Source organism: Trichoderma aggressivum, assembly GCF_033847375.1.
Source record: "Trichoderma aggressivum f. europaeum strain CBS 100526 chromosome Unknown scaffold_047, whole genome shotgun sequence".
In the NCBI taxonomy this organism is placed as follows: Eukaryota; Fungi; Ascomycota; class Sordariomycetes; order Hypocreales; family Hypocreaceae; genus Trichoderma; species Trichoderma aggressivum.
Genome location: NW_026946413.1, coordinates 131,341 through 158,222, shown reverse-complemented (window position 1 = coordinate 158,222; position 26,882 = coordinate 131,341). Strand labels below are relative to the sequence as shown.

At 51.1% G+C, this 26,882-nt stretch overlaps 4 protein-coding genes across 4 annotated transcripts; 3 read left to right on the top strand and 1 right to left on the bottom strand.

The window, feature by feature from the left end:
• Positions 1-208: 208 nt before the first annotated feature.
• Positions 209-14,874, bottom strand: Triagg1_8961 (uncharacterized protein; the record flags this gene model as incomplete). Its single annotated transcript, XM_062903865.1, has 3 exons — positions 209-412; positions 470-13,868; positions 13,922-14,874. 3 exons carry the CDS (start codon positions 14,872-14,874, stop codon positions 209-211), a joined length of 14,556 nt encoding a protein of 4,851 aa, XP_062752083.1.
• A 2,645-nt stretch (positions 14,875-17,519) lies between these two features.
• Positions 17,520-19,265, top strand: Triagg1_8960 (uncharacterized protein; the record flags this gene model as incomplete). Its single annotated transcript, XM_062903864.1, has 3 exons — positions 17,520-18,508; positions 18,559-19,138; positions 19,188-19,265. The coding sequence occupies 3 exons, from the start codon at positions 17,520-17,522 to the stop codon at positions 19,263-19,265; spliced, it is 1,647 nt and encodes a 548-aa protein (XP_062752082.1).
• Positions 19,266-22,290: 3,025 nt separating this feature from the next.
• Triagg1_8959 (transcriptional regulator family: Fungal Specific TF) lies at positions 22,291-24,547 on the top strand (the record flags this gene model as incomplete). Its single annotated transcript, XM_062903863.1, has 3 exons — positions 22,291-22,400; positions 22,455-23,630; positions 23,686-24,547. The coding sequence occupies 3 exons, from the start codon at positions 22,291-22,293 to the stop codon at positions 24,545-24,547; spliced, it is 2,148 nt and encodes a 715-aa protein (XP_062752081.1).
• A 914-nt stretch (positions 24,548-25,461) lies between these two features.
• On the top strand, positions 25,462-26,847 carry Triagg1_8958 (uncharacterized protein; the record flags this gene model as incomplete). Its single annotated transcript, XM_062903862.1, has 1 exon — positions 25,462-26,847. One exon carries the CDS (start codon positions 25,462-25,464, stop codon positions 26,845-26,847), a length of 1,386 nt encoding a protein of 461 aa, XP_062752080.1.
• Positions 26,848-26,882: the final 35 nt, after the last annotated feature.

The window sequence follows — 26,882 nt, the reverse complement described above, 5'->3', positions numbered from 1 at the left end:
GATTCGTCGCCGCCTGTATTTGTTTCTCTGACGTCTTACGATAACGATATCCCTGGATAGAAGAAAAGAATGATCATCTCAACGGTATTAAATGTATTTGATTCTAGAGCCGTAATGTCAATACTACCACTGTCGGCTGACAACACCAAAATGTCGCACTCTCTCTGTATATATGTATCCCAGAACGATTCGATCTAGGCATATTGAATCATTTCTTTTTGCTGTTGCCAGTCACCCAAGTCGATGCCCACGCTTCCATCTCTTCGCCCTCTTCGCCATTTAATTCCTCCAAGTATGAGACAATCTCGCCAACCAGATGAACCGCCCCTTGGTCGGATAGTCGCTGACGAGACCCAAATATTCCAATATCGAGACTCTTACCTTGTATCGATGCCTCAATATCTATTGCAGCCTATAGTTGCAAAGTTAGCAGTCTATTATAGCGGTAAGAAGTCGAGGAAATACTTACCGGGAACGTCTCTCTCACGGGATTCTTCAACAGACAAGGGTGAAACGATACTTCTTCTTCCGCCTCTTGAGCAAACTCTTCGTTTTGCAGCGGAATAAGTCCAATTCTTGTTGAATTGCCGTTTGGTGTTTCGGAGATGGCATCGGGAAGGCTGAGGAAATTGACAAACGACGTGACCTTGACACCTGTCCAAGCTGCAACCTCCCATAGACCGACATCGGCACGGCCATTAGCAGCGATAACGTGAATGTCATTCTGTATCATGTCGGCAATTTCGAGAATGCTGTCGTTGGGTGCCAGTCGAACCCTCAAAGGAACAAGATTGAGTGTTAGGAATGTCAGAGGAAGAGCTTCATCTGTTCGATTGGCAAGGTAAATCCCAAACACGACAGTCTTCTTTCCATCGTCTGTTACTCCAATATTTCCTGCTGCAAGAATCTTGGCATATGCTGCAAAGAACAGCGCTTGCAGGCTGACACCTTTGTCTTTGGCCGCCGTTTGAAGGTATGCGATATTCGATACTGCGGACCGTCGTAAATGCGATACTCGGTGTTTGCCCGCCATGATGGAAGCAGAAGAGTCGCCATCTGAGGAGCAGCCTTGCAGATACAATGTCCAAAAGGCTCTGCGAGACTGCCGGGAATCTTCAAGAGATGGTTGGATGGTGTATCTTGACCATTCGTCGATCCCTTGCTCAACTGCGAGAGTATTTCCTTTGAGAAGCTCCGACAAACGATTCATAATTACCGGAATACTGACGCCGTCGTAGAGCGCATGGTGAATCTTTAGCCTGACTACTATTTTGCCATCTTCTCTTCTGACAACATCGAGGTTCGCCATTGGCTTGATGGCAGAATCATCAGACTGGTGACTGGTCTTGAGAAGGGCCTGTAAGAATGGCTGCTGAGGAGAGTCTGTGGCAATGAAAACAGTGCGCAGAATCGGTGTCTGAGCAACTAGAGACTGCCAAGCCAAGTAAACATCTTCAACACTAGCAATCCCCTCGACTAGATACTGAAATTCAGGGTAAAAGACGTTGCCCTCTGCATTCTGCCATGCACTGATCATGTAAACTTGCATAGCCAACGCTGGAAGAATCACCTCGACATCATTTTTGGAGATGTGCGCATCAGAAAGAAGCTCATCAACGTCGATGTCTTCAGGGGTCCACGCCGTTACTTTTGGGTGGATGGTATTGCCGTTTGTTTGCAGAGGCGTCGCAAGTTGCGCCATTTGGCTGATGCTCGTCGCTCTGATGAAATCTCTCGGGTTGAGGTAGAGACCTTCCTTGCGCAAGAGAGAAGACAGCTTGATGGCGCTGATGGAGTCCAGGCCAAGATGATAGAGATTGCTCTGGGGTCGGATGGACTCTTCTGGAATATCCGACACGTAACTGAGGATTTTCCGGATTGTTAATGCAGCTTCGTCAAGTTCGTCCTCTGTTTGTTCAATAGCTAGGCCTTGCCCATGATCACCATTGATTAGAGGCTCATCCTCAGCCAGCGAAATGAGCGACAATCCACCTATCGAAACACCATCTTCTTGGAATGAGAGTATCTCGAGCTCTTCGGAGTATGTCAAAAACTCCAAAACTCGGTTCAAATCTCCCAACAGCCCTTCAGCCCCATCCTCCGAGATGAATTGCGACTGACAAGCGACTCGCCAAACGAGATCATCACCAACAGCTTCCGCCTCGATGCTCACAGGATAGTCAACGGCTGAAGCACCATCGACAGATTTCAACAAGGGATTCGCAGATGAGCTGTACGGAAACTTTTGGAGCATAAACAGCGTGTTGAACAGTTCGCCGCTGGACAACTGCACCGCGTTTTGAATCTTTCTCAGGGGATACGATTGATGGTCCCGGATATCCGCCATGCTCGCTTCAAGGTATCGTAAAAAAGACACAGAGGTTCCATGTAGAATGCATCTGAGTGCTACCGTGTTGATGGTAGCAAACATTAAATCTTCGGCCCCTTCGAAATCGCGACCGGACATGACGACGCCAAACGTCACATCCAAGGCCTTGATCCGGTGAGCGAGTACGAGAGCCCAGCAAGCCTGGCATAAGACTTGCAGACTGATGCCCTGTTTCTTGCAGAAGGAGGCGATTTCGGACATGTGTTTGCTTGCGGAATATTCTCTGCGATGCAGGGCTTTGTCCACGCCATCCTCTGGTCGTTCGGGGAGAATCGATGGCGCAACACCGTCGAGATGGCCGGCCCAGAATCGACGGGCTTCGTCAGTGGCCGAGGCAAGTATTCTTTGAAGAAATGGTTTCGCAGATGTCCTCGACTGCAGCTGACCATGATATGCCGTTTCTAAATCTCGGTAAAGCAGACTCAGAGACCATCCATCATACAAAGCATGCGCAATCGACACAAGAACAAACGTCTTCTCTTTGCACGTCACGAACTTGAGCTGGAATAGAGCATCAACTCCGCTGCTTGCTCTCGCGATCCGTTTTGCATCTTCGATAAGAGCGCCCATCTCACCCAAATCTTGCACTTGGACACTGTTAATTTTCTGGTTCCAGTACTTACGCACAACCTGGCAGTATGCCATCTCGAGCTGCAAATCATCCACTTCAAGGAATCCCGTTCGAAGAACCGGCGACTGTTCGATAACCGCAAGGAAGGCTTCTCGGAGTTTTTCAGCATCTATCCCCGCCGAAATCTCAAGAAGATCGTGGTTAAAGTACCACTCAAAGTTAGAGTGAATCATCCCGGCCGCCATGGACTCTTGGAGAGGCGTTGGCGGCAGCACGTCTTCTACATCACTCGTGTTCAACCCGACCTTTTTGACGTATGACCAGAGCTTCTGCTCAAGTTCGTCGAAAGCAGAGTCTGTATTGCCATTGGATAGTTCTCCAGAGTGCTCCGTCTCAATAGATGCCACCATCTTTGCAATTGTCTGTTGACGCATAATGTGAGAAGCTGGTAGAAAGATGCCTCTTTGCTTGAGCCTGGCAGAAAGCTGAATCACATCAATACTGTCCAGACCAAGTTCAAGAATGGTCTTTGCAGTCGAAATTTCAGCATCGTCTAGGCTAGAAAGCGAGGCGATTGCATCTCTGATGCTGATAGCCTGGCTAGTCCACTCGAATGTTTGGTCATCCTCGTCATCTGCCCACTTGAACCCGTTTTGCTCAACAGAAGGCGGTACTCCATCCTCTTCAGTAGACTTGGGGAATGGGCCATCAGCAACCATGAGTCTGACGCTCTCTTCAAGTTCATCTAGCATTTCTTGAAGCTTTGACTCATCCGCCACGAATCGCTGTGCAACAAGCGTAAGTTGGACATTGCCATCCAACAACCTTTTGGCCTCCAATGCCAATGGGTAATCCGGATTCAAAGGCCCATCTGCTATTTCCCAAAGATTCGGCTCATCCTTTGTCTCCCGCTCGACCTCAAACACAAAGAGGTTGTCGAATAATTGCCGGCCGCCAGCACACCACTTCTGGATGCTCTTCAGTGGAACGTGTTGAAATGGCAATATGCTTGTGCCAAACTCGCTGCATTTGCGGATAAGCGACGCCCAAGTTTGGCCATTCAGCGTCTTGTTGAAGAAGGGTACAGTGTTAAACAGCGGACCTATTGTGTTCTCGACGCCAGGAAGATCCATTGATCTTCCAGAGACAATCAGGCCCATTGTTAGCCCATCAGGATAGTATTTCTGAAGAACTGACGCCCACAATGCCATAATGACTGGCTGCAAAGTGACTTTTTGTCTCTTTCGAGCATCTTCCAGTACACTCCCATCGATAATACGAGTTTCTGAGGCAGCACGATCGTGCGAAGATGAAAGCCGAAGAGTCGAAGAACTCGTCCAGCCCTGGAGATGGTTTTCCCAAAAACTGCGGCAGTCCTCGTGCCTCCATAATGGGCCATGGGACAGCGCCTCTATATATGACGGAGATGGTGCAGTAGATTGTCCAGAATAGATGGATTTCAGCCGCTGCAACATCAGCTCGAAGCTATTTCCATCGTACATCGCATGGAAAATGTGGATAACCAGTTTCTTAGAGCTTGTCCCCTTTATCAGAATCGCCCCAAGCGGCGCAATGACATGTTCGCTGTTTTGCTGCACCCATTCTTGCCACTGGCTGTCCAACAACGCCTTGGTGTCCTCATCGTTCTGCACCGTTTGTTCAATCCAGCGTAAGTCCTTATTCTTCAATGTGACTTGAACGTAGCCCTCCGTAGTATTGATGAATGCCGTTCGCAAAATAGACTCGGAAGCTATGAGCTCTAACCAAGCAGCCTTTACTCGCTCTTCTGAAGCATCACCGTTCAAACTCAGAACAAACGAGTTAAAGTAGGTACCTCGAATCTCATCTGTGACGGACTTGGAAATGATTCCCTGCTGGAGGGCTGAACATGGCGCAATGTGCTCGATATCTTCCCCTTGAAGATGTAAGATGCTGCACGCAAGTGCGCGGTATCGATGGTGATATGCCTGTATCAATTGCTGCGACTCTTTTACGCGGCTATCCTTGTGAGATGATAGGAATTGCTCAGAGAGCGCTGCAGTAAGATCTGCGATAACGGGATTTCGCAGTAGAATAGCCGGCGAGCATGCTGCAAATCCTCGATCTTTGAAGAGCGTAGATAGCTGTAAAGCGCTGATGGAGTCCACTCCAAGGTCAAAGATGTTTGTCTCTCCATCAATGGTATCTGGGCTGACACCCGTAAAATCGGACAAAATCTGCATCACCTTGTTGCCCGTTTCGCCATGAACAGATCGAGAAGCAGTCTTTGGCGCGGTAAGATCCATCAACTGCTCATGCGACAAGCCGTTGAACAGCTTCTTCAGCTCCTTCGCTTCGACCTTGTTGTTGGGAGACAGTGGGATATATGCAAGGGCCAAGAAATACGTGGGAATCATGTATCCTGGAAGCTTTGCTCGGCATGCTTCTTTGGCCTTTGTGCTCAGATTCGTCTCGTCCACCAACGGTGCCAATACAGCTTTGGACTGCTGCTCGCCGACTAAGAACGAAACGAGAACATCTTTCCCACTTGATGCATGCTTGATGACGATTGTCGCAACATCTTTAATCTCTGAGACACCAGTGCGGATAACGTGATTGATCTCGCCAATTTCCAAGCGCTGTCCACGGAGCTTGACCTGGTCATCTGCACGTCCAAGAAAGTCAAAGCAGCCATCATGGAGGATACGAACAAGGTCGCCAGTCCTATAAATTCTTTCCCCAAACTCTGAAAGCGTCGGGAATCTTTCTTCGGTAAGCTCCTTGCGGTTCAGGTATCCTTTACCGACCAGTCTTCCAGAAACACAGAGTTCTCCGACGGCACCTCGTAATACAGGAATCTCGGTTCCTTTGCGGAAAACGTAGGATCCCACGTTGAGAAATTGTTTACCAATGTTGCTAGGTCGTCCATTGATGGGCACTCTCTGATACATTGTCACGCCAATCGTCGCCTCCGTTGGACCATACGCATTGTAAATAACCGCCTTTGGTCCCCAGGCATCCAGGATTTCTTGTTTGAGCTGTTCACCACCGGTAATGAACACGCCTTTACACAAGCCCGGTACCTCATCCGGATGAGTAAGGCGAGCCAAACTTGGCGTTAGGTCAATGTGTGTAATCTCCAGGTTGTTGATGGATGCAATCAAGTCATCCAGGATGAGATCTCTTGGAGCTGCAACGACCGTAATGCCGGCTGACCAACTCCAGTATTGCTCCAAGACAGAGACATCGAAATGAAGGGCGGCAAACTGAAGCCATCTTGAATCATCGCCCCAGTGCCCTTTGAAGAGCTCTTGGAAAGCCATCATTGCCTGCACACAGTTGTCGTGCGTGATTTCACATCCCTTTGGAGTTCCCGTCGTGCCGGATGTATACAGACAATAGCATGTCGCATCAGGGGTGAAATCAGCACCCAGGTCGCGTTTCTGATCAGACAGCTTTTCCAAATACTCAAGATCAATACGTACAACTCTGAGGCCTGTATCAAAGTCTATTTTGCCATCCGAAGTTGTCAACAAGCAAGGTGCCAGTGAGTCTTTGAGAATAAACTCCTTTCTGTCGCTAGGAGCACCAGGATCGAGAGCAACAAATGCACATCCAGCTTTGAGAATTCCGAGAATCGAGATATACGCTTCTGGGCACTTGTCAAAGTGAATCGCAACGATGCTCCCCACGGGAGCAACATTGCTTAGCAAGTTGGCCATTCTATTGCCCATTGCGTCGAACTCAGCATACGTCCACACCTGTTTCACCGGACGGGAGCCATCAAATCTGCTAACAAACTCGAGAGCGACATCATTAGGATGTGACAGAGCTCTTTTCTCAACAAACTGATGCAGGAGCTGTACAGGTGCAGGCAGCTCTGGTGAGACGGGAGGTGTTATCGCAAAAAGATCAGGCTTCAATCGGTAGATGCCATCCTCGTCACCGTCAGGCTCGGTGGCAATGTGTGTCATCATTGCATCGAATTGTCTGACGAGTAGCTCTGCTTGTTCTTTTGGTAAGATGTCACTGAAGAATGTGATGCAAATCTGGATGTCGTCATTATGCGGCTTAACCTCCAGAGACACTGGATAATCAACAGTTGCATCGTCGTTTACAAGCTTCCAACGTTTCGAGATGCCAGTCTCAGTCTCCAGCTTTTGGTACACTAAGAGTGTATCAAACACAGGCGTCGCAGGATGGCCCAGCCATTTTTGAATCTGGGTCAGAGGAGTGTGCTGATGCCTATGTGCGCCGGCGTTGTATTCCATCATATATCGTGTCAACTCGGTATTCGATGGCTGATTCACCGCAATGACGGGAATGGTGTTCATGCAAGGAAACGGCGCATCCCGCGTCTCTTCCATACCACGGCCAGAGAGAATGACGCCAAACACGACAGACTCTTCGCCCAAGTACGAGGAAAGGATTCGTGTCCATGCCGCCTGGATGACTGCCTGGATAGAGACGCCTTGTTTTGTGGTCGCCATTTGCAAGGATGAAAGCGTCATAGAAGCTTTGATTTCATGAGAAACCATTGATCTCTCATCTTCTCGCAGAGGTGTCATGATAGGAAAAGTGTTTACCACTGCCATTTCGGCCTTTTCTTTCCAAAATTCTTGCGCAGCGTCATCGTCATTGAGGCTTCTGGATAGGATAATATTCAATGCAGGCTCAATCGATCGGTGATGCATATTTTGCCCAGCTACAAGCCTTGATAGGTCGCCCATCATCTGATCAAGAGATTGCGCATCGTATAGAGCATGGTGTACCAGAACGTTCATCATGAGTTCGCCATCGACCTGGGTCAGAGAAACCCTCCAGGGTGGGAGATGGAGATTGCTTAGGATTGCCGCTGCTTCTTTTTCTTTCCATCCTTGCAGTTTATCCTGTGATTCCAGACAGAATATATGACTGGCTGTCTTGATAGATTCTGATGTAGAGTATCGCAACATTGCAAATGAGCCATGTCGATGCTGGACTGCAGTAAATCCTGTCCGAAGCATAGGATGGTGAATTTGAAGGGCTTCCCAGGCACGAACCAAATCGTCCTCTGAAATAGTATTGTCCACTGCATACGATAAAAGGTTGAGGTAGTTTTGCCCTCGAGACTGGATGAACGATACAAGCATTGCGCACTGAAGGGGGGTGCTCGGAAGGACTGCCTCTATAGTCGCAGTATCAGGCACCTTGTCTTGAATCTGAGCCGAAATCTCTTGTGAAAATTTGTCAAAATTGTATCCAGACGTGTCCTCGCTGCCTTTGGAGAGCACAGATATCCTACCTGCCAATTTGACGCAAGTCTGGCATTCAATGACATCGGAGGCAGATACCTTGAATCCCTCTCGTCGAAGCATAGCAGCCACTTGAACCGCGTTAATACTGTCCAGCCCCAGCCTGAAAATGCTCGTTTCTGGGTGAATCCTCTGGATGGGGATTCCAGAGAGGCTTGAGAGAACTTGGCGAACCTGTTTCTGCACCTCTGTCCATTCTGCGTCATTCATCTCAAGTTCCTCTGATGCTACAAGAGTATTCCTCTTTGCAGTGAGTGTACTTAATACAGATAGATGAGTAGACTGCAGATGGCTTCTATCGGGTAGAGCAGCTGACGGATGATCCAAAATAGTTTGAAAGAAGGTCTTGAATACCTCGGCAAGCGTTGATGCAACATCTTCGCCGAGAGCACCCCTGTCGTAATGCATATTGATCGCGATAGAGTCTGAGCCGGAGTGTGGAACAACTTCGCAGACAACCGGGATATCCATCTCTCCAGTTTCCTCTTCAAGTGTCCATACCCCGGCATCCATGTCCTGCGACGGGCTCTGGAGCAGCAGCAGCGTATCAAACAGTTTGCGATCCTCTCTTGCACCGAGTTTCTGGATCAATCGTAGAGGCGAGAATTGATACCTTTGAACATCAGAGTTGAGGCGCTGAAACGACTTGGCAAGATCAATATTGCGAGAAGAGGTACAAACATCTTTTCTTATTGCAATCGTGTTGAAGCAGGGAGCAACCAGTCTGTCAAGACCTTCAATGTCCAATGTGCGGCCATTCATGACGAGTCCAAAACAGACGTCGGTGGAGGTTGAGCAGACTGCAAGAGTATCTGCCCAAGCTGCCTGACATACAGAGAGTAACGATACTCCAAGAGACCTCAGCCGGGTTTTCACTTCGCCATAGGATATCTCCAGAGTCTCTCGATGCGTGCATTGAACGATATTGCTTCCTGAAGGCTTCTTGAAAACATTCAAGGGATCATAGCCTCGGAAATGATTGCTCCAAAACTTCTCAACATCATCAGGCAGACATAGCGCTTCTTGTAGAAAGGGGGTATAAGAGATGGGAGGAGGTAACTGCTCGCCATGCGCCAGTGCTTCTACTTCCCTCCAGAGATTCTCCATTGCTACTCCATCATAGAGGGCATGATGGCATATGAAAGATAAAAACATCGAGTCTTCCCGCTGTATAATGGCAAAAGAGAGAGGCGGCACTCGTGTATCCAAGGGGTCAGGTACGCCGGCCAAATGTTGATGGACAGCCTCATCGAGAGAGGCAGCGACAGTAAACTCCCCCCACTGAATAACCCAGTTGTCCAGAACAACTTGGGCAATTGGAAACTTGACATCATCAGTAGTGACAAAACATGTTCTGAGGATACTATGCCGCCGCGTCATCTCCTCCCAGTAGCCCTTCATCTCATCAACAGGATGATGAAGGCGCAGAAGAATTCTGTTATAATAACTGCCTTGGGATAACATAGCTTCTTGCAGGGGAGAGCACGGTAATATTTGACCAATCGAGTATGACTCCTGCGCAAAAGATTTGCGGACTTGCTCAGTGAAGGAATCGGAAAAGAAGACTACGTCCTTTGTAGGGCCATGTCTTTCCGAGTGATCTTGAACAAAGCGCGCAAACTGTGTGACAGATGAGTGCTGCAAGATTGCCGAAATAGGAACCCGACGCTCTAGTCGAGCATTGAGGCTGCGAGACACACCAATTGCCGATATCGAGTCCAAGCCGATTGTTGCAAATGGCGTCCAGCGACCAATGTCAGATCGGGGCACGCCCAAGGACTGTGAAATAACATCTGCTATCTTTGTTTCCGATTCGCTCCAGTCTGCATCATCCTGCATATTTACAGTGCTAGACACACTTTCAAGATACTCTTGAGAAAGAGCCTCGAAACAAGACTGTAGTTTTCGCCGATCAACCTTGCCGCTGGATGTAAGCGGTATTCGAGAGACTGGTATCAGATATGAAGGCACCATATACGACGGTAATCTCGACACCAAAGTAGCGTATAAAGAACGATGAGATTCGGTATCAGCATCCAACGTCTTGAACACTTCGTCGGGTCCTTGGGAAAACGTATAGAATGAAGCAAGTTGATCTGCCGCACCATTTTCTCGTCTAACCAACGTAGTTACCGCAGCGTGGATCGAGGGATTTGAAGTTATCACGCTATTGACTTCCCCAGCTTCAATTCGTTGGCCTTTGAGTTTAAGCTGATCATCAATACGGCCCAGTATAAGAAGCGATTTATCCGGAAGCATCCTTCCCATATCACCAGAACGGTAAATGAGACCATAGTCTGGGTGATTGATAAACTTTTCTGCCGTCAGCTCCGGCATATTCAGATAGCCATCAGCGACCTGCTCTCCACCAAAGCAAAACTCGCCTATCCAGCCGATTGGAACAGTGCAAAGGCCGTCTGGATAAAGCACAAAGATAGATGTGTTGGGGAAGCACCAGCCAAGATGCTCGATATACTCGCCCGGCTTCATTCGCTTGACGCTGCAAATATTTGTCGTCTCCGACGGCCCATATCCCTGCCACAGCAAGTCTCCCCAAGAATCGAGAACAGACAGAGTCATGGGCTCTCCCGCTGTAACTAGAAATTCAACGTCGGGCACATTTTTGGGGTCAATTAGAGACACCACCGTGGGCGTCAAACTGAGGTGTGTAATCTGAAACTGGCGAATTGAATGCTCCAGATCTTCAAACAAGTCGTCGTTGACAGCAGCGCAGAGACACATGCCAGCGTGCCAAGTGAAGAAAATCTCAAAGACGGATACATCAAATGCCTGTGAGCAAGCTTGTAATAGTCGGCCGGCCTTTCGTTGAGCGCTAGGGTATACGGATGCGAGATATGTAACATTGTTGACAATGTTTTTCTGACTCACGGCCACACCTTTTGGCACTCCTGTTGTCCCCGAGGTGTAAATCACATAAGCCAGCCTCGACATATCCACTGTCAAGTCCAAGTTGTTGTTTGCAATGTCATCCAACGGAGCTGATTCAACGTCCATGAATTGAACATCAGATATATCCCGAAGTGTGTGTATGGAGCCACTGTCTACCACGCAACGCCTAATGTTTCCTGATCCAAAGATGTCTTTCACTCTCTCAATTGGTGTAGACGGGAGAAGAGGCAGGTATGCACATCTTGCCTTGACGATTCCAAGGATCGAGGCGTAGAGAAGGGGTGACTTTTGCATAACGATGGCGATGACTTGGCCTGGCTCGGCTCCTCGACCCAACAGGAAGCGAGCAATCTGGTTGGAGAGTTGATTTAGAGATTCGTATGACATGGTATCCGCAGTCATAGGAACTTCTGAGAGTGATTTGCTAAAACAGATGGCATCCGCTTCAGGAGTTTTCGCAGCCACGGCCTCGAACAAAGTAGCAAGGTCAACCTCGTCTTGTAGTTTCTCAGGGTCGGTATTCGCAACAGATGCCTCAATGGTAATGGCCTCTCTTACCGTCCGAATTGATTCATCAGGTTGCTGAATGATGTATTGGAAAACCGCCTTGACTTGCTCAACCAGTATTTCTACCACGGCTGACGGAAACCAATCAGTATGATACGTAGCTTGTATGGAAAACCCAGCATCATTCGGCTCCACCTCCAACAGCAGTTTTGTTTCCAAGCGGTCCAAGTGTCGAATTTCTCTCATAGCCGCCTCCTTTCGACTCTTTGTATATAGAGATTCCTGGTAAACGAATAGCACGTCGTAAAGCCCTTCAGTCGCCTGCAATCTTGACAGCTTCCTAATTTCTGACAGCGGCAATAGGCAATGCTCCATGATTTTTCGATTACCCTCGTTGATGCTCCGTAAGACATCAGAAATCGCAGCAGAGTCGTTAATATCCACTCGGAGAGGAAGTGAAGCGATACTTGGCCCAACAATCCCTTCGATATCTTCTACCGGAATGGTTCGGCCAGACGTTACCGACCCCAGCAAAACATCCGATGTACCGGCGATACTACCCCAAATGAGTGCCAGAGCTGCTTGAAAGTAGACTTGGGCGCCATATCTTGTATTCGTAATAGCATCTTGAGCTGCCTGTGAGGAGATATCAAGCTGTGACTTGAGAGACAGTGTCTCATCAGACTCAACTGGCCTAGCACTCAGCTTCGGACGACTTGGCTTATTCCAATCAACGAGATATTCAGCCCAAAATGACCTTGCATTGTCCAATTCGTCTCTTGGAATGTTGCTCGTATAAGCGAGGAGGTTTGAAAACTGCGGTCGATGAGACAATGGCCTTTCGCGGATTATATCAGTCAGATCCGAGAGTATGATATCCATAGACCAGCCATCATAAATAGCATGGTGGATGTTAATCAGGATGCGCGGGCCTGCATCAGATCTGGCCTGTTGAATCTGTACTCGAAGCGGACGAAGTAATGCTTCGTCTCCAGATAGCTCTGGCTGATGAAATTCTTCGACAATTTGTATCTGGTCGAATTGTAGTGATTTAAATATTGGCGATACAAAGCCACCATCCAAGCTAACGAACCCTGCTCGCAAGATATCCCTCTGCCGCGCAAGCAGATGAAAGGCGTCATGTATTGCCGTCGCAGTAATTCCAGGAGTGGCCTCGAGCTCTATCTCGTTCCAGTAAGCTTCCAGACGCTGTGCCGTCTCCGACAACATCGCCACTTGAAGTGGACTGCACACCAGCACGTCTTCAACAAGCTCCAAGTCCTTTTGTAAAGCAATATTGCTTTCCGCAATTAAACTCAGCTTGTCCATGAGATGAATATCAACCAATTGTGTCTCATTCTGTGAAGGAGATGAAAGAGGCTGTACTGTAGAGCAAAGTTGTGCTATTGTCTGCATGCTCAACAGCTCCGCAACACTCACGCCGAACCCTGACGAACGAAGCGATGATGCCAACTTGATAGCAACGAGAGAATCAATCCCTGCGGAAGCCAGAGTCATATCATAACTTGCTTCAGCTCCCAGGGTATCCGATATGACTCGCAGCATAGTCTTTTCAATGTCAGACAGGCCAGCTGAGGAATTACCCTGGCCCTTGCCAACCTTTTGCTCGATAAACTCCGCTTTCAGCCTCTTGGTGTCGACTTTGCCGCTCGGCAGCCGAGGGAACTCGTCCATTAACACTAGTTCTCCAGGCATCATGAACTGTGGAAGCCAGCTCCGACAATGGTCCATGATCAAGTCTTCCGTGACGCCGGTATCCGCAACGCAGAATACAACTAGGATGGAATCAATGACGGCGCCAACAGCCAAGTGGCATCCAGGGGTTTTTAATACAGCAGATTGAACTTCTCCCAGCTCAAGCCGCTGACCGCGGAGCTTTACCTGGCCCTCGGATAAGCGTCCATAAATCTCTATGTTCCCATCGCTGCTGATGCGCGCTTTGTCTCCGGTCCTGTAAATTAAGCCATAAGGTGAGGGTATAAAAGAGGAAGCCGTCTGCTCCTGTCGGTTGAGATATCCATCGGCAAGCTGGTAACCTCCAACGGCAAGCTCTCCAACTTCTCCTTTGGGGAGAATCTTGGCGTCTCTACTCTCGTCCGCAGATTCGGCAGGCTCAACTATAAAGCACGATACGGTGGGTAGCGGTACGCCAATATTTCTTATTGAGGACGTAGAAGTGAATTCTTCTTGTACAGTGCTATAAATCTTGTCAGATATACGAACCCCAAATGCAAGCTTCAATACACTTACCAGTGAATGGTGGCTTCCGTCGGCCCATACATGGCCCATAGTAGACTCTTCCTATCTTGGCTCCCGCCAAATTCCCGTATTACAGGCTCATTGAGCATCTCCCCAATCGTCAACAGCAACTGCAGCGTCGGGACATTTTCTCGTCTCCGCAAAAGGCTGGCCGCAACCGTTGGTGTCAGCTCGCAAGCATCCACACTCATCTCCGAAATGACTGCCGGCAGGTCGTTCAACATCTCCCTTCGATCGACACTGACCAGCGTGCTCCCCCGAAACAGCGGAAAGAAGATTTCAAACACCGAGACATCAAATGTCGGAGCGGCAAACTGGAGGAAACGAGAAAACGTCGGCACATGCTGGTTATGGGCTAGCAGCGCCTGTGTTACTGCAGAGTGCGAGATGCCAACGCCTTTTGGAACCCCGGTTGATCCAGATGTATACATGACATACGCCAAGTCCCTCGTGCTGGGAGCACGACAGTCGACAGAGTCTATATCTAGGCATGGCTCCTCTTCGTCTTCAACTATAAGCACCTTTATGGTGCTCTGGGGAGGTATACGGGAGGCCAGCTCCGCGGATGCCACGACCACGACCGCAGAAACATCGTTCAATATAAAGTTGACTCGGTCCGGAGGCGCATCCACATTGAGCGGGCAGAATGCACCTCCAGCCTTTAGAATAGCTAACAAGGCTATGTATAAGTGTGGCGACTGGTGAACCAGAACCGGAACCACAAACTCATCTCTGGATTCACCAAATGCACGACATATCCTGGCCGCTAGGGCATCTGCAGCATCATGGAGCTGGCGATAGGACAGCGATACGCGCTTATTCCCGCCGAGGTAGTCCAAGGCTATTGAGTCGTCCGGCTGTCTGATAAGACGATGGAGGAGATCCGGGCCGGGTAATAGTGTCGGGTGTGGGTTAAGCACAGATAAGTCAGCGGGTGCCTCCATCGTGCACCGTCTCGTGTGTGTGTGTAGCCGTGTGCGTGTATGTTTTTCAAAATGTCTCTCAAGACAAGTCTGTCAGAAAACCCTGGCCGGAATAGCCCTTTCTCTTCGCCAACCAAGTGCTGATTTCCACAATCACGGCCATGAAATGCTCAGAGACATCAAGATCGCAATCTACCTACGAGAAAAATGTTTGCATCACGTCGGCCCCAATATGCGAAATAGCCTCACGTTCGTTGGTCACTCAAATTGCACTGCCCGCGCGCCATTTAGCCAAGACTGAGCCACGCGACGTGTAGAAGCAGAGCGAGAGTGTGAGACAAGTTATCGACGAATTGGCATGTCGATGATTCGCCGATGAAGCTTCCGGGGCTCGTGATTCCCGCGTTCGACGGTAATGCGTCTAGATCGTGCATGAGCTGGGGCTGAAACGAGCCTCTCACAGCAGCGCAATTAATCAGCAAGGCGTAAGGAGATGCGGCCGCCACCAATCGAAATCGTCAGTTTGCGACACTGTCGTAGCCGCTCGCTGTCATGCTGATGCACAGATGGGAAACGTCGGTCGATATAGTTCGTCCGAATGGTTTCTTTACCATGCAGCTGCAGCTTTAGCCTTATTGCAACCGGAGTTCGGCTTATGCTTCGCTTGGCTCGAAAGGTTCCAATAGGTTTCGCTTTCAGAGGGTAACGATGGCGTCACGGGGTGTAAACGGGAGGATGATTTTCGGACCAGGTACAAACAAGGAAGAGGAAGAAAGAGACGGTGAAGAACGGTGAGAGCGAGGAAGCGAAAGGGAAGCGAAAGGGAAGCGTCACAAAAGACAGGCATCCGACAAGGTCAGACGAGAGCCTTATGAATGAAATGGCAAGGCAAATCAAGGCAAGGCAAAGCCACCGCCAGGCACTCGCTCACTCACTAGGCCAGTCCCGTGGGTTACACAGCATCAGGCCCCGAAGAGGGGCGGCCGCCTTGTCTGACATGAGCAACCACTAGCTGGGCGTTTGCTGGCGATCCGCCGTCCGGAGGCTTCAACCGTCTCCAACAAGCCGAGAGAATCCTCCTCGTGAATACGCGTGTGGGGCTCGGTCTTTTTTTCCAATTCACAAAGAGCAATGAAACGACCCCCCTCTTTTTGACGATTGCGTGCCCTGTTTTGTGTCCTTCGGATATATGCAGAGCGCCCAAGGGCCATGCAAGGGGAGACGCGCTGCGTTCCGTTGAGTGCGACGGGGCGGTGATTGACTCTGGCCCTCGGGGCGGAGCAGTGAGGGGTACGAGGATACCAAGAGGAAACTCGTGAAAAACGGCTCTCGATGCTCGGACGGCCTGGTGAAGGAAGAAGAAAAAATTTTCTTGCCATGGCGGCAGCGCAGCAGGGCCCTTGGATTGCGACGGATGGATGCGGATCCAACCACGGGCTTTGATCTTATCAGATCCGGTTTTTATCAGATGATCAGATAATTCCCTCAGTCCAATCTCCACCACGCTTCGTTCTTATGGGGCCTGCCTCCGTGCTCGCAGCGGCTTCATCCACTGAAGGCCTAGACGGGCATGATTTTAAATGAAGGATGGATGTTGCAGATTCGTCGTCGGTCCATAGATCGGCCTTTATGCGGAGGGTCCGAGGCATTGGATTGGTTCATCGAGTTTTGATCGCCTCATCGAAACCCGGACCGGTTTGTAAAGGCGTATAGAACAAGATTGCATCAGTCCACGCTATCGTTGCCAAGAAGAGCCGGATTTTCCTCAGGGCTCGTTTAAGAAGGTCCAGATCTGCACTGAGGAAACAAGCCATCGGCCTGCCGTAGGGTGAACGAGAGAGGGTGGAGAGCGAGCGTGTCTACGGTTTATTGAAAAGCAAAAGCTCTGGATTGTATCCCATGAATCATAGACCACCGTAACTGAGGCATTGTGTCCAGCAGACATGTCGCTGATGGATTCAGGACTAATCCCCGTTTTGTTACGCCATGAGAGATCCGGCCGACTAGGGACAAACTGCCGTGATCATCACCAAGACCCATGTGCAAATAGTAGTCACAAAAACCATCCCACCGTCGAGCTGGCAGGGTGTCAAATGGGCCCATGCATCCATGATTTGTACATGCCTGCTTGCGCTAGCTCCCAAGCTACACTGTGTACGGAGCGATGCCTGCCCGGCATTGGACCATGTTCATGTGTGCTTCTCCGCTCCAAGACTCCGTTGGGCGGCTGGTCTCGGGTCTCTGCGATTCTGCTGCACGGAATCCGAGTCGATATAGGCGAGACTAAAAGCTTGTTCCTCGAGCCAGGTACCGTAGCGGCGAGTATAACTCCAAGCCCATCCCACGGCTGAGCGACTCAAACGGCCCCTCCCACTTTCACAAGCTTTCCAGCAGCTCTGCCCTAGCGTCGTCGGACAGACGGACAGCCACCACTAACACGCTGCTTTGCCGTGTATATTCTCAAGGGCATACAACACGAAAATCGAGAAATTCGAGTCACTCTTTCTCTCCCTCTCTTCGCCCTCTTCTTTTTCCTTGATTTTCATCCTCCTCCTGCTCCTCTTCCTCCCCCTGACGGAAGCGTTGCTCAATTGCCGTCGGGCTTCACCAGAAACGTCACCGTTCCTTCACCCAAAGCGGAAACATTACCTTTTTTCGACGTCACCATGTCTCCCCACAGCGAAGTTGCACTCAACGAGCTTGGGACGCCAAACGGCAGCGAGCCAGCCACGCCCAACGGCAGTGAACAAGCTCACCACGGCGGCTTCGACAGCTCTTCGCCATACATCATTGGTGCCACTGAGCAGAGCAGCAGAAGCCCCGCGCCGTTGGCCAACGGACACCAGTCAGGGAGCAAGATGCACAAGAACAAGTCGCCTTATCTAGTGCAGTCGGCCTCGGATTCCGAGTTTGACCTCATCTGCGTCGGGTTTGGCCCTGCCAGTCTCGCCGTAGCTGTCGCTCTCCATGATGCGGTGGCTTCGGGGCAGCAGCTACTGCCCGATGGCTCAATTCCCAAGGTTCTCTTCATCGAGAAGCAGAATCGCTTTGCCTGGCATGCCGGCATGCTTCTTCCTGGCGCAAAGATGCAAATTTCCTTCATCAAGGATCTAGCCTCCCTGCGGGATCCGCGGTCAGAGTTTACGTTCCTCAACTACCTGCACCGCAATGGACGGCTAGTAGACTTCACCAACCTGGACACCTTCCTGCCAGCACGCATAGAGTACGAGGACTACCTCCGCTGGTGCGCATCATATTTTGAGCACTTGGTTCAGTACGGCCAAGAGGTGGTGTCTGTTTCTCCCGAGTTGAAAAAGGGAGACGCGGTCCGCACATTTGCGGTGCAGTCGCAAAATTCAAAGACCGGTGAGACTCTGGCCTTCCGAGGCCGCAACGTTCTCATTGCCGCCGGTGGACAGCCAAACTTCCCAAAGAGCTTCCCTTCCAAGCATCCCAGGATCATCCACTCCTCCCAATATGCCTACATGGTGCCAGAGATCCTTTCCAAGAAGGATGCTCCCTATCGTGTTGCCGTTCTTGGTGCGGGCCAAAGCGCTGCCGAGATATTCCACAACATCCAGACGCTGTATCCAAATTCCAAGACAGCGCTGGTGATGCGGCCCGAGTTTCTAAAGCCCAGCGATGACTCTCCTTTGTAAGTTTACCGTGGTAAGGTGCATACTAGGATGCTAACATGGTCTGCAGCGTCAACTCAGTCTTTAACCCTGAATACATTGACACGCTCTTCCCCAAGTCGGCGAGGCACCGCAACAACTTCTTGGCTGAGGCTCGGGCTACCAACTATGGTGTTGTCAGACTAAATCTCATTGAGGAGATGTATGAGCGCCAGTACGACCAAAAGCGAGACCTTGGCACAGACGAGAAGAAGTGGCCTCATAGAATCATGGGTGGCCGCCAAATCACTAGCATTGAGCCACGGGGGGACACCTTGGAGCTCAAGGTTCAGCACGTCTCAGACAGCGAGTTTGAAGGCTTTGTCGACCTTGTCGATGAAGAGACCCTCGAGGTGGATCTGCTCATTGCTGCCACTGGCTATCAGCGCAATGCGCACGTCGAGATGCTCCGCAATACCTGGGATATGCTGCCCAAGGCTTCGCCGGTGGGTCAAGAGTACAACAAGGGCATCACCGGATGGAAGGTCGAGACAGACCAAGGCGAGCGCAAGTTGGCAGTTGGCCGAGACTACCAAGTCAAGTACAAGCCCGGATCGATAGCAAAGGAATCGGGCATCTGGCTTCAGGGATGCTGCGAAGGCACCCACGGGGTAAGTTGAAGTGTGTCCGTGGTGAGAAAACAGTGCTAACGGCAAACAGTTGAGCGACACCCTCTTGTCAGTTCTGGCAACGCGATCGGCAGAGATTGTAAACTCCATCTTTCCCAGCAACCAATGATGGATAAAAGGGGGTTACGGACGCGGAACACATTAGATACCCACGAACGACCATGGACTAAGCCAAGCGTTGAGATGGCTGAGGGTGAAGTGTAGGTGGGTTTGAAGTTGGGCAGATTGAGAGTTTTTCCTTTGGTGGCGTAAAATCATTTTGTGACGGTAGGCTGCGATTTGTTAGCATCAGATCGCACATGTAGAGATATGGCTATTCATCTATACAAACAGCAATAAGGCTTTGTTTTCCTTGCCACAGATGGCCATGACGTGGAGTGAGAAAATGGTGATTTTTTGCCTCAATTCCAGGGTAGGGCAGAGGGTCAGGATTGGATTGAGCATTGTACGAGTAATTCACTGCGTGTTGCGTATTGCGTATTTGAGTGGGTTGTAGGATCTAATGTGAAAGATTTGCCACGGTGAATTTCGTCTTCTGGATAAGCACCTCTTGGCAGCTGTTTTGCTCCATCTGGTGGCGGTTTCCTTTCAAACGAGGGCTGCTCACATGATTTACTACAAGGTACTACGATACTTGGATGAAGCTGTACAAACAGCTACCCTAAACACAGCCGCCAAAAATGCTTTGAAACACAGCACAATGTCTGGTAGTAAGCAAAGAATGCATTGAACATGTTTTCCTGTCGTCCAGTATGAAATCGGAAAATGCAGCTGGGTGGCAGCATCATCTACGGTGGCGTTTCGAGCCGGTGCCGAGCAGCAGCCAACGGTTGGTGGGCCGCCATGACAGACTCGGGGCACAAGAGAATACCGAAAACTGTGAATGGTTCGACATGAGTCTCGTGTTTATTTTGGTCACAGACGCCGTTTCTTTTTCTGCAACTTGGTGAGAGAAAGGACTCGAGCGCTGTCCGCGGAGCTTTGCGAAACAGCGCAGCGCGATTAGAATGGCCGCATGCCAGTGCTGTAATCAGGACGATGACCGAGATGGACGCGCAATATGGTGGATGCTGGCTGCATGGTGACGCGAGTGCGCCGTCTGGGAGACGTAATTCACCGTTGCCCTTGCGCGGGCAGCTGACAAAAGAAAAATCGTCGAGGATGAGGGAAAAAAAGGGACGCCGTGAAGTTGGGATTTTGGGAGCAACCGGTTCGATTCCAGACAGAGAAGCATCGGCGTTGCACCTTGTATGTATAATTCATGTAGACCATGTGCGGTTCTGTTTTCTCACATTAGCAGCAGTGGCTGAGTTACAGATTCCGTGCCAAGTGCATGCAAGATCCGAGGCTGTGCTTCCCGCAGAGCCCTACTAATTGATCGCATGAGACGGTGCCTGACAGTACAGCTGGAGAAGCCGTGATGTGTGATGTACATCTTTCAGTCCCAAAGCGGTAACCAGCGAGAGCTCCCACGCGGCTCCATCTCGAGGCCCAAATCGGGCAGGTTGGGCAGATGGATGCGGGTGAGGCCGCGAAGACACTTGCGTAGCTGGACGGCGTGGATTCGTCACCGGGCGCTTGAAAGAGTCGTGGAATCAAAGCGAGAGGGGGTCCGCTAAAGAGAAAGAGAGAGAAAAAAAAAAAGAAACAATCCATGCTAAATGGAACCCCTGTCAGCATTTGACGTACAGTAGCTTGTCAGTGTTAAAACAATCCATCCCATGCCATGGTAGCAGCATTGACGACTGCAGACAGTAGAGCATCAACAACTAGACGCAGCCAATCGTGGCCCAAGGGAGTCTCCGGTAGCCGCTGGACTCGGGTGGGGGAACTGACGACACCCTGGACAGGAGCTGAGCCCTATCGGAATAATGGACGGTTGCTGCTAGTCCCTTGTGAGGACAGGATGGAACGGTGCAGTTGATGTCTGCCATTCTGGGCACTTGCATGGGCACATACACGTATTGGGGTGGGAGAGGTTTGTCTGTTGTCCCGATATTCAAGGGAGCGGTACCCAGATGGGAGGAGTTAACCTTTAGTACCTGTTACGCTTTACTGAGGCTGCGATGCTTTGATACTGACTCCAGGCTGTTTTCTTTGTAGAACCATTGATAGTACTATAGAGTCAATAATAAAATAATATTTTTCAATATCAACATCACCGTGTACATTAGTACCAGGTAATTTTCCATTAGGTACTAAGACTCCCGTAACTCGGCCCAGCACAGCCCGTTGATTCATACCAATCCAGTATCATCCAGCCCAAGTGCCACTGAAGCTCCTCCAGCTGCCCACTGAATTGCCCACTAACCACTCAAGCTTACGCACTCCATCGCTAGCCACCGGATCCTCTTCCCACCGTCCACTTTTTAGCCTCTCCCCGCGCTCGACGTCAAACACGAGCAGAGCCAAGATCAGATCAAAAGAACCAGGACCCCAGCCTTGCGACGTGCGAGGCGGCTTTCGCATGACGATGAGACACAGACACAGAGACAGACCAGCCTCTTTCCTGCCCTGGGCGGTGACGGTGACGGTAACGGGGCCGACAATCGCCATGCCATGCCATGCCACGCCATGAATCATCCACGCCGTCGGCCAATCCAACTCCAATCTGACAGCCCAGTTCCATCGAGATACGGCCGGCGAATCTCGTGTCCGGATGTGACCGAGGCGGGTCGGCCGTGTGTTGCTATTCCTGTTGCTATTCCTATTGCTATTCCTGGCCGGCTCTGCTTGCTCCAGTCAGTCCCCTTAACCTTGACCTGGTGAGGCCATCGTCGTCGTGATTGACCGAATCGACAAGCGGCACATACGCACGCATACGTACGTCCCACGTATTGCCGTCGCGGGCCGCCGTCAGGCCCACCAGCCTCGCGCCGCGACTAGACTTGGGGACAAGGCCGGAGAGGCATATAGCCGGGCGTATATGTCTGATGCTTTGCTGGTTGCTTTGCTCAGTCTGTCTGGGCGGTTCACATAAACACTGCTGGCTGGATCCAGAGCATCTCTCTCTCTCTCTCTCTCTCTCTCTCTGTGTGTGTGTGTGTATCTCTCCTCTGATCCAACGCCGTCGTTCGTTGTCATCATCACTACCACCACCACCACCACCACCAACAACAACACCATCACCAACTATGCAACTCGACAGCAGCAGCGACGGCAGACGGCCTACGAGCCAGCGCCTGCCCGTCAACCCTCGCCGTCACAAAGTCGCCCCTGAACACCGCAAACGAGTTGCCACTGCGTACATCTGCCCTTCCTTCTCCTGAGATTCATCCTCTTTGCTAACCCAACCCAGATGCAACAGCTGCAATGTTCGAAGGGTCAAGTGTTCTGGCGGAACCCCCTGTTCGCAGTGCTCCGCCTCCAGCCGCGAGTGCGTCTACCCCGTTCCCGTCGAAAAGGTCAACGTCCCGCGCGCCGAGCTGGAAGAGCTGCGGAAAAAGGTCGAGCTCTATGAGCGGGCGCTTCAGGAGGCCATTCCCGACCCCTCCAAGCGACAAGAGCTCATCAGCCTCGCCTCTGCCACGCCAGAGGCCCTGTCGCCATCTCCCAGCGCCTTTAGCCCCAGCCAGTCCTTTCCATCCGAGGGTAGCAGCCATTTCCCGGGCGCCTCCTCCGTCAAACCTGAGCCTGAAGATGAACAGACGCCTGGCCACCTTGTCCAGGATCCCAACGACACGGCGGGCTACCTCGGAGAGACCAGCGGCGCTACATTCCTCGATCACTTGAAGGAGCTGCTTGGGGCTGTGCTGCCTCTCACACAGGTGGAACCGCAGCTGTCTCAGGGGCAGGACGGAAGCGCCTTGTTGTCCAGTCTGGGGAGATACTATACCGCTGACTCTCGCCCTTCGGTCGATCGAGACGCAAAGCCAATATCGTTGCCCTCCAGTGAGGACCTTGCCGCTCTGCTGTCCAAGCTCAGAAGTCTGGTCCAGGACGGAAATGGCGAATGGCCTAGCGGCGGCATCTACTGGTTTGGCGAGCTCGACATCCTTCCCACTCGGGCCGCCTCGCCGTCATCCGCTCCGGAGGCGGACATGAATGAATTTCGTCAGTTGGCATTCTACCACGCCGCTCTGGCCAACATTATCCGGGCCGGCACCTCGTCAAAAGAGGTGCTCAACAGTGCGTCGGCGCCCTCACTTAGCGAAGCGTACTTTGCCGGTGCTGCCATTCTCGTGGGCAACCCCTTAGACGTAACACGGTGTTGTACAATTGGCGATGTTGCCGCTCTCTGTCTCATGTCGGCCTATCTGATTGAGATGAATAGGAGAGACGCCGCCTATATGCACGTGGCAGCCGCCATGCACATTTGTATCATGCTAGGCATCCATCGGGGGGTCGCAGATGAAAGGGGGAAGCGAGTGTTTTGGACCGTCTATATTCTGGACCGGTGGTTGAGCTGTCTGATGGGACGGCCACACATTATCATGGACGATGCCATCGGGATCCAGTTGCCTGCCGATGCTCCGTAAGTAACGAATCGATTTCTTTCCCGAACGTTGCCTGCTAACCTGCCGTTATAGGTCGATGCCACCCGCTGCGGGACTTAGAGCTCACGTCGAACTTTCGCGAATTTCCGGTTATGTCGTCTGCAACACGTATCGCGTCGCCCCGTGGGAGGCAGCCAGAGGAGGAATGTCCAGACAGCCCGACAAGGCCATCTGGATGTTGCAGCAGTGGCAGCTGACTCTTCCACCTCGCCTGCAACTGTCCCCCGACGGGCTGAGCAGCGACCCTGCCTGCTGCCTCCTCCACATGAGGTACAACATGCTTCTTATTCTGGCCATCCGGCCGCTATTCCTCGGTGCCGTCAAGAGGTCGATAGCCAGGCGTCTCATGGTGCAGACAACCGAACCTAACATGATGTATTCGGAGCATCTAACGCTGTGCATTACGGCCGCGCGCCGCAACATTCGCCTTGGACGACAGCTGGCAGCGCTCAACCTCAGCCGGAAGTCGCCGCTGCACGCAGAACAGCATTACTCGTTCAATGCCACCGTGTGCCTTGTTCTGGAGGATCTGATATCCGATGAAGAAGTGTCGGAGGAGGAAAGAGAGGCAAGAAACAACGACATCATGTTTGGCATCCAGCTGGAAGAAGACGGCATCACCAGCTTTGGCCAGGCTTCGTCCAACTCTCTGCGGCATCTCTGGGCCCTAGCACGGCGGTTGATGGACTCGATGGTGCAGACTCAGGAGTTGAGCAATGCCGGGCTAGCTGGGCAGAGATTTGCCCCGCCGATGATGACGACGCCTACGGACTACTCCATGCCGGTCCTGCAAACCGGCGAAGACCATGCCCTTTACGACGAGCTGGTGGCCTGGGTGGACGATGAGTGGCCGCCCATGTACAACACGGGCCTGTTTAGTGGGTTCATGCAGTGAAGTTGACAGAGGCTAGGAAGCTTTTTGTTTTTGTTTTTTTCCTCGCAGGGCTGATGTAGGTGATGGATCGAGGATGGTGCATGGCGACTGTGACTTTTCCATACCACCACGGCAGTTTTTTTTTTTTTGGTTTTATTTCTTTTGTCTCAAAAGCATTTGATGGTAGATACAGAGTATATTCAAAGAGATGAAGAATGAATAAAAATGAAAAGAAGAACTGGTGGAGGTGCGTAAGCGTGTCGGTTAATGACTGTTTCGGGGAATTTCCGTAATATCACCACCAGTCGGAGATTGTGTTGCTGCCCCTGCACTTTCAGCCAGCGAAATCACATCAATTCCAACACGCGGAGCTGAAGGTTGTATTCCTTTTTCATTTTACTGCCGCCTTGCGCCTATTGCACACCATTGCCATGATTTGAGTCGAATGCAAATGTGGCCAATTGATGAATACTGGAGATGTATATTATCTTTTCAACTAAATGGATAACATTCTTATAATGCTCATGCCTTGTGGTAGATGGATGAGAAACCATTAATGATACCGTTTGTATAAAGTACTAGGTATGTTGTGCTTCACCGTGATGTCATGCCACTCCTCCCAAAAGAAGACTAAACTCCAACCGTGAACCGCATTGAAAGCTTCATCATGCAACTCTTTCAATGCCTTTTCCACCATCCGGATTACAACCGATTCTGCACAAGACAATCATGTCGCAGTTAGCCAAGAAAGCCGTGGCGGTCAGCTTCATCTTTCAGTTTCCAGACGGCCATGATTCGAATAATGATAAGCCGCGGGTGGCTTTGTTTCGTCGGAGCGGGGAGGTGAATACATATCAGTATGACTCGATGAGTTCACATCAAATGTTCCTTTACTAGGTACAAGAATATTCATCTACTTATACTGACGGCATTTCATGAATAGGCATAAATACGCACCCATCTCAGGCGGCGTCGAAGTCTCAGACACATCCCCCCTCGCAACCGCCTGGCGCGAACTCGAAGAAGAAACCACCCTCACGGCGTCTTCTCTACGGCTCTTGCGACAAGGCAAGCCGTATTCATTCACAGACCCCCAAGTTGGCCGCATATGGACCATCAATCCCTTTGCGTTCATCTTAAAGCCCGGCGTGGGCGAAGAGAGCATCACGATTGATTGGGAGCATGAAGGGTACAAGTGGTTCGATCCTGGTGAGGTCACTGACGATGAATCTTTTCATGGAGTGCCGCGGCTGAAGGAAAGTTTGAGGAGAGTGTGGTTTGACATTGATCTTGGTAGGGATGCTGGTGGTGTTTTGGCGGCTGGGTTGAAGACGCTGCAAGAGGACCATGAGAGCGGTGCGAGACAGTTGGCTTCAGCGGCATTGGACATGTATCTCGACGTGATTCCTCGAATCGACACCAGTGATGGAGACACGTGGTGGAAGAACATTCGTTTCGCAGCATGGCATCTGTGGAAGAATGGGCGAGAAAGCATGGGAGCCCCCATCCTCAGCGTCGTCCTCTCGAGCCTCTCCCTCATCGAGCACCATCTCACTCAAACTTGTCTCTCAAAAGACCTCGTCGACGAAATCTGCGCCGACATCAAACACCTCGCCCAACAAAGACACCAATCAGCAACCAAAATCGCCACCGCATTCGTCTCATTCCTCAACAAGACCTTTCCCTCCCAACCCACCAAGCCTCTCAAAATCGTCACCCTCTCGTCCAGCTCAACAATCACAGCGTCAATCTCCCTCATTCTCGAATCAGCCTCTCGCCCCCTCGACATACACGTCCTCGAATCCCGCCCTCTCTTCGAAGGCGTCACGGCCGCACGCCGCTTCTCCTCCCTCATCCAAACCAACCACAACGAAAACAAAAGCAGCGTCACCATTCACACAGACGCAAGCGCCGCCCTCGCCTCCAAAGACGCACACATCCTCCTCCTCGGCGCAGACCTCATCGACAAGGCCGGCAACGTGAGCAACAAGACGGGCTCGCTCCCCGCCGTGCTCGCCGCCAAACACGTCTGTCCAGAGATCAAAGTCGTCGTGCTGTCGGAAAAGGAAAAAGTGCTGCCGTTTGATCCGCCGGGCCACGAGGAAAACGACGGCGAGGAGCTCATCCGCGGGTGGGATGGGATACTGGGTCCGGATGTGGGATTGCAGGGCCTGAGTGTCACGAATGTGTATTTCGAGTGGGTGCCTGCGAGGCTGGTGGACGTCTATCTGACAGAGGATGGCGCCGAGGGCACGCAACATGTGGAAGCGTGGGCGCAGGAGGTGCGGCAAAAGGCCGGCCGTTTCTTTGACCATCTTTGATCTGATGTATGTATACACATGTCGACACGTTAATT